At 43.6% G+C, this 7,809-nt stretch overlaps 1 protein-coding gene across 1 annotated transcript; it reads right to left on the reverse strand.

Moving 5' to 3' along the window:
* Positions 1-268: 268 nt before the first annotated feature.
* LOC143825207 (vomeronasal type-2 receptor 26-like) lies at positions 269-7,427 on the reverse strand. Its single transcript, XM_077313231.1, has 5 exons — positions 7,316-7,427; positions 5,298-6,182; positions 3,109-3,336; positions 1,849-1,975; positions 269-1,170 (listed from the first exon to the last, which is right to left on the reverse strand). Exons 1-5 carry the CDS (start codon positions 7,394-7,396, stop codon positions 269-271), a joined length of 2,223 nt encoding a protein of 740 aa, XP_077169346.1. The 5' UTR covers positions 7,397-7,427.
* Positions 7,428-7,809: the final 382 nt, after the last annotated feature.

Consider the following 7,809-nt stretch of genomic DNA (forward strand, 5'->3'; position numbering starts at 1 on the left):
TTGCCTGGCTTCAACCATACGCCTAGTGGAACAGCTCAGTTTTGCAGGCCCACCAGAATTGTGATAGATCCCAGATTTCCTTCTGCAGAGCAATCCAACAGGTTCCATAATGAAACATTCAAATATATAATTCCTCTATTTAAAAGTAAACCTAATCTAATTAATGGATGTCAGGAAAGGATTCATGGGTTTTTTATGTGTACAAAATGAAAATTTCCTATTAGATAAAAATAAAACTGGAGAAAACGCAGGTGGCTAATTTAAGAATTTAAGGCCTTTTCCTTATCAGCTGCTCTCTTTTGTTCAGTTCAGGCCTCAGAAGAATGATATAGCATTTGGGGAAAAAGATACAGCCTAGTAAGCCAGCGCCAGAAACTAAGATGGAGAAGATCTCCACGGCCACCATGTCTTTTCCTTTAGTGCTCAGGTAGGTCGGTACAAATGATAGCCAGACACTGCAGAAGACCAACATGCTGAAGGTGATGAACTTGGCTTCATTGAAACTGTCAGGCAACTTCCTAGCTAGGAAAGCCACAATGAAGCAGACAGTAGCAAGAAATCCAATGTAACCCAAGGCACAGTAAAACATGATGACTGAACCTTCATTGCACTGCACTATGATTTCTCTGCTCAGTGAATGGGTGTCCAAATCTGGGAAGGGAGGAGAAGTACCAAGCCAAATTGTACAAATGCTCATTTGAACAAAAGTGCAACAAATAACAATATAATGTGCCAGCTGTTTTCCCACCCATTTTTGGAATGGGTTTCCTGGTTTGGAGGCCATAAATGCTATAACAACAATAATTGTTTTAGCCAAGACAGAAGAAACAGCAACAGAGAGGATGATGCCAAAAGTCATCTGTCGGAGGAGGCAGGTCACTTTGTTAGGCCGTCCAATGAAGAGAAAGGAGCAGAGGAAGCAAAGAAAAAGAGAGACAAGTAGAATGTAGGTCAAGGTCCGATTATTGGCTTTAACAATGGGAGTGTCCTGGTGCATGATGAAGGCCAGAAGCACCAGAGCTGTTATCAGAGAGAAGGAAATAGCTAACAAGGCTAGAATAATGCTCATAGGCTCCGGAAAGGACAGAAAGTTTGGAATCTTGGGAAGGCAGTGGTCTCGTTCCTGGTTTGGATAATGACCTTCAAAGCAGGTGATGCAATTATCCATGTCTGAAATGAGACAATCACCTATTTAGACAATTCCATAATTCAACAACATGTTTTTCTAAGATACTACCTTATATTGCATCATGAACCCATTATGAAATTTATTCACTGTCTAATATTGAAAATATGTAAGAAGAAATGACCCCATTTGCTCTATCAGGTAAATATTGAGTAGAGAGCTTCAATCCTTCTGTGATTAAAGAACTTTGGTGGGACTTTGTGGTTCCTGTAAATACCTCTCAATTTCTTAGCAAATAGTAATTAAAAACAAAACAAAAACTGAACTAAGTTGTGCAGCTGTCCAGGAATTGTGTTGCCTTTAAAATTGAATTCTTTTAACATCTGCAGATCCCTAGAAAATAGAGAATGTCCAGCATGAGGAAGTGTAATATGAGACAAAAAAAAATCCCCCCTTCAAGTATATACTAATAAAGTCTGAATTTGTGAAAATTGAGAATGAAAGAGACCTTGAGGCAATAAATCAATGGAAGTATAGACCAGGGGGCAACATCAGGAGAAGATTTGACCTCTACGATCTGTTGTTGGCGATTTGGATGAAGTGTAGACTAGGAAGTGAATCCAGTAGGTCTCATCCAAGGGTCTGATCCACTACCCACCCTGCAGCTGATCAAACTACTGGGAATCTTTAACAAGAGAAATCATAATCTGAGCATCTCCTACCCTCTTTGTCTGACATTTCCCCTTGTGGACACCAATCACAATGGTAGCAACAGGATTTTTCCCCTTCATTCTGCTTCCTGACGTAGCCAGGCTTACAGTAATCATTACACCGAGAGTAAGGAGGAACCTGTCCATGCAGAAAGCAAGAAGAATGGAGAAGCTATAGCAAGAAGTCTGAAAACAGTAATGAAAGTGTGATATCTGGGATCTCAAAGATAGCTGATTCGCCAAAGCTGATGTAACTTAAAACTACTAGTGCCCTAACTGGACCCAGAGCACCTAGCCACAGTGATACAAGGGATTGTCACCTCTAGATGGGACTTCTGCAACTTGCACTATGCAGGCCTACCCTTATCCTTGATCCAGAAACTATAACTGGTGCAGAATGCCACAGTCAGGATCCTCACTAAGACATCATGGAGATCCCACATGAGGCCGGTACTCCAGGAACTCGGCTCGCTCTCAGTTGAATTCTGGATTAAATGTAAGGTTTTGGTAATCACCTTCAAGGCCACATGTGGTCTGGGCCCAGTGTATCTGAGAGCTCACCTCCCTGCCTATACCCCCAGAAGAGCTCTAGACTCCACCACCTCCAACTGGCTGCAGATCCCTGGCCCTAAAGAGGCAAGTCAGACCTAAACAACGGCCAACAGGTTCCATTTTTCAGTCCGGGTCCCCACCTGGTGGAATGAGCTCCTGAAAGAGATCAGGGCCCTGCCTGAACTTCCACAATTCCACAGGGCCTGCAGAAGGGAGCTCTTCCACCAGGCATTTGCTTGAGGCCGACTGATGCAAAACATCTACAGGTCCCTCCCATCAGACTGTTGAACCTACTGTGGTATTGTCAACGTTTTTTGTTGAAATGCTGTTCTAGCTGATATGTTATCATTATCTGTTATATTGATATCTTTTAAATAGTTATTCTTATATTGATATTGTTCTATGTAAATGTTATATATATTTTATGTAAACCACCTAGAGCCATAGGGAAGGGCGGCCTAAAAATAGAAAGAAAGAAAGAAAGAAAGAAAGAAAGAAAGAAAGAAAGAAAGAAAGAAAGAAAGAAAGAAAGAAAGAAAGAAAGAAAGAAAGAAAGAAAAATAGCATGGATGAGCATGCTTGTTGGCCCCAGTGATGGTGTAATTAAAATCTGACTTAGCAAATTTTATGGATGAAACATTCACAGAGGCCATTTGATCACCTTAAAGCTTATGCCCAACCATTTTTATTTGTTTGAGAGGCACTGATTCATTTTCTCACATGTAGATGGTGTCTGTTCCACTTAATCCTGTCTTCATGGATGATTACTCTTTCATTTAGAGGAAGCTGAGGATCCAGTTTCCCGATCTTGACTTTGATGTAAGACTTATTTGGAAAAGTGACCAAGTTGGTAATATCAAATCCTCTTTTCATTTTTCCATGTTCACTGAAGTCCACTTCCTCCCCAGCACTGTTGTTGAAAGCAATTCTCTTAAGAAGCGTATGGAGCTTGTGGGAAAGAGAAAAACCATTAAGAGGCCTAGAATCAATGGCTTCTTTTGGAGTTTGCTCACCAATACCTTTCAGCTTCAAACAGATTTTTGCATTACTTTCCTCTAGGAGAGAAGTCATTTATGGATGCAACTATTTGGTTTTTGCTCATGAGAATAACATTTCATTGCCAGACAGAAGACAAAGGAATAAAGTGTGATTCAGGGTTTTTCCTGAATGAAGCCTACTGAGAGATCTTCCAAAATGATGCATTTTGGTTTTGCTGCACCCAAAACTCTTTGCTGCACCCAAAGCCCACAGCCCACTGTTGGGCATTTGATAGACATGATAGACATTTGAGAGACAGAATGTCCCAGGAACATTCCCTAACATTTGATGTAAAAGGTAATGTATTAGGGTGAGGGTGAAAGACCTCTGCTGGAAACTCTGCAGACCTGCTGCCCATCTTAGTCAGCTTTGATGAGCAAGAATGGTGTAATGTTTAAGAGCGGTGGCTCCTAATCTGGCGATCTGGATTTATTTATTTATTTATTTGATTCCACTCTCCCCCACATGAGGCCAGTTGGGCGACCTTGGGATCATCACAGCCCTGATAGTGCTGTTCTGACGGAGTGGTAATATCAGGGCTCTCTCAGCCTCACCCACCTCACAGAGTGTCTGTTGTGGGGAGAGGAAAGAGAAGATGATTGTAATCTGCTTCAAGACTCCTTGTAGCAAAAAGTAGCATGTAAGAACCAACCCCACTTCCTCCTGCTCCTGCTCCTGCTCCTGCTCCTGCTCCTGCTCCTGCTCCTGCTCCTGCTCCTGCTCCTGCTCCTGCTCCTGCTCCTGCTCCTGCTCCTGCTCCTGCTCCTGCTCCTTCTCCTTCTCCTTCTCCTTCTCCTTCTCCTTCTCCTTCTCCTTCTCCTTCTCCTTCGCCTTCGCCTTCGCCTTCGCCTTCGCCTTCGCCTTCGCCTTCTGCTCCTGCTCCTGCTCCTGCTCCTGCTCCTGCTCCTGCTCCTGCTCCTGCTCCTCTTCCTCTTCCTCTTCCTCTTCCTCTTCCTCCTCCTGCTCCTGCTTCTCCTGCTCCTGCTTCTTCTCCTCCTCCTCCTCCTCTTCCTCTTCCTCTTCTTCCTCTTCTTCTTCTTCTTCTTCTGACTATGCTAGTTGCATATGTATTCATAGAAGAGGCAAAATAGGAGGTGGTAGAAAAGAAGTTATTCTGGTCTCTGTGATCCACATTAAAGCCCTTGTTTGACTATAGATAATTGAAAGGGGAGAAGGGAGGGGATTCAATGGCCTACTTCCCAGGAGAAACCAAGAGTTTAACCTACAAGGGCGATGTGGTCCTGGAGTATGCATTCAACTTCAGAGAATACCCTTTATTGTTATGGTTTGACAAGGGATACAAAATCCAGAGAATAGTTAAATTCAGGAGTAGCGGGAGTGAGAAGGCTCACTGGGCAGGAGACCCATGACTGCTAAGTGACTTTCTGCCTGTCAGGTGGGCAGGAAAAAAAGGCTTAGAGCAGGGGTCTTCAATCCCCGGTCCGCAGTTTGGTATCGGGCCACAAAGGCCATGGTACCGGGCCACCAGTGGCCGTGCCTGCCTCCCCCCCCCACAGCGAGAGGGGGGGGAAAGAGGCAGGCGCGGCCGCCGGCACGCCAGCGACACAAACGCGCACGTGCGGAGCTGCCGTGCATGCGTGTTTGCCCCCCTGCTGGCGAAAACATGCATGGCAGCTCTGCGCATGCACCTTAGTGCCACCTAGTGGTGAAAACATGCATGCGTGGCAACTGTGCGTTTACGTGCAGCTACGGCGGCCGGGCTGCCGGCTCTCTCCCACCCTCGGAGGTGGTCCCTGACTACAAGAAGGTTGGGGACCGCTAGCTTAGAGGTCCCATTCCCCTACTCTTACCAAAATTCTGAACTCTAAACATGGCAGGAGTTTGCTTTATGCCAGATGAAGAGCAATTACCTTCCATGGGGGCACATTCAGAGAAGCCAACCTGCCTTCATTATCCACTGCTCTGTGCTTGCTTCTAGATGAATCCAAGGTGTGTAGAGCATGTGCAAGGGCATAGACAGCATTGTATATACGGTAGCTATGGTCAGTCATGCTCATTTCAAAAAGGGTTGCCGGGACAGTCTCCAGTCTCTCCTCTTCAGTGCATAGTTCAGCATAGTTTGCTGGATGAAGGGAATCTGGCAGCATACAGTCGAACACTTGCTCCCAGAAGTCCTTGATAAAACCATCCTCCTTGGACCAGGAAGGATTTAAAAGCTGAAGAAATTTATGGAAGCCTTGGATGTCCTTGGAAGGAATGGAGAAGGAAAGAGCACCATGGAATAGTTCGATATCAAGTACCTTTTGAATATAAGTGAATCCAATATCCACCTGGGCTGTTGTGATCCACACCTTTCCAACAGAGGTTCTCTCCACATATTCACTATTTGTTAGAGACTCTACCATTGTGGGAACATAGATAATGGTTGCCAGCCACATAAATGTTCCAATTTCTCCATATACAACAATTGCATTGGCTTTGCTGTTGAGGAAGTTTGTGTTACTACCATCGAAAAACATGGTCAGATGTTCTATGTTCTCCAACTCAATATTTCTTGGAGCCTTTTCTGTGAAGGCTGCACAGATTCCCTTCCTGGAAAGCATCGGCTCCAACGTGTGCAAGAAGTGATCTCCCCTTTCTTCATCCATAGTGATGAGGCCAACCCATTTCCACCTGAAATGCAGAAGTAACTGGACAATTCCCTCATACTGAAGGGCTTCCTGAGGGAAGACGTGGTAAAAAGAAGGGTGACCAGTTGGGCCATCCTCATCTGATTCAAAGGAGCCATAGGCCAACTAATAAGAGGAAAAAATCTTTTTACAGAGAGGTAATAGGAATACTTAACTCTATTAATTGTCAAGGAAAATTTCCCATGTCCTTTGTCTGCACATTTCTTCCTTCTGCTAGTTCAATTTTCTGGGATGATCTTATTTATTTGAAACATTTGTTAGCTATGTTTTCCTTTTTCAGTGCTCAGTGTGGTGTATCATGTGAATTAAATTTTTAGAAACCTACTCTTTTGAGGCTCAATAATTAGAGGACCAAATAGATCAAATGAATCCTAAATAAAATTACATCACTTCCAATACCGCTGTGTCTGCTGGAGGGCATAGCCAAGCCATGCATATCTCTTCTTCCTCCCTCCAACATTTCTGACCTACCAAACAGGGTTGCTGTGCAGGTGACACAGGTTCATGTTGGGGTTTCCTTTGCCCTCTCTTTAATTTGCACAACCAACCTGTGTAGGATGCATTAAATATTTGTTCTGCAGAACAGCCAGCAGGCTGAGCTGGGGGTGGAGTGACGCGGGTGCATCCCACCTGGCCAATTGACTCTGGACATCCCTTGCTGTCAACAGTCTTCTGGAGACTGTATTAGTTTTTACAACAAGCATTATTGCTAGTTTCATATATTCCTCTGTTGAATATTGCCTGGTTTCGGTGTTCATGTTGTGTGCACAGATGGAAAATCACAAAATATTCAGTAAGATAAGAGCATGTTCATTAATCTACAGAGATGAAGAGGGGGAAGCCAAAAAAACCCCCCAAAAATGGTGACAAATCTCTTGGATTCGCTTTCATAGTTCATTGTGTAGATTTGTATGAACTGTTAATGTCCGTTTCCCAATCAAATCAGCACCTGAATAGAACGAAGTACTGTAACATAAATAACACTGTAATAAATAAATAAATAAAAATCCACCCCCCAACAAACACTCAAATATATTCAACCTGAATATTCAGCACACAAACTTTTTAAGCTGCCTTTTCAAGATTCATATTGCACCCAATTGCAATTTACCATACTTCACCCCTCCCCTTATTTTTTGGATATATTTCTTATTATTCGCAACACTTGATAATAGATCCACAAAGATGATTGAATCAGATGTGAGATTTGTAAAAGTCCAAGTAATCCCTGATCTTACCTGTGGGATCTTGTACAGACTTAAGAGAGTTGCTATGTCTTTTGTGGTTTCAGAAGTATATCCCCCAATGATGCCAATCATGTTTTTCTGGTTGCCACATTTGTAGTTTGGGCTGAATCCATGTGATGTGAAGAGCAGGTCCAGGGTGATCCTGTAAATCCATTTTTGAACTGAGGTGGAGTCACGGATGTGGAACCCAAGAGTGACATTGGGCAATATGCTGGGGTTCTCATTGATCTCACGGATGGCAAACACCACGGCAAGGGCATGCTGGTAGAACTTTGTTAGCAGGCTGCAAAATGAATAATTCACTGTTTTAGAAGAGAATGCTTCTAATCATCTGGATTAGTCAAAATATTGTGTCTGAGAATACAATAACATCAGGGTCTCACTAGAATCAGAGGAATAGCTCATCTGATCCACTTCTTATTTCCCATAGCACAATGCTCCTAGGAAACCCACAAGTGGGACATGGAGCCATCAGTCATTCCCAC

This window comes from Paroedura picta, chromosome 16 (assembly GCF_049243985.1).
Source record: "Paroedura picta isolate Pp20150507F chromosome 16, Ppicta_v3.0, whole genome shotgun sequence".
In the NCBI taxonomy this organism is placed as follows: Eukaryota; Metazoa; Chordata; class Lepidosauria; order Squamata; family Gekkonidae; genus Paroedura; species Paroedura picta.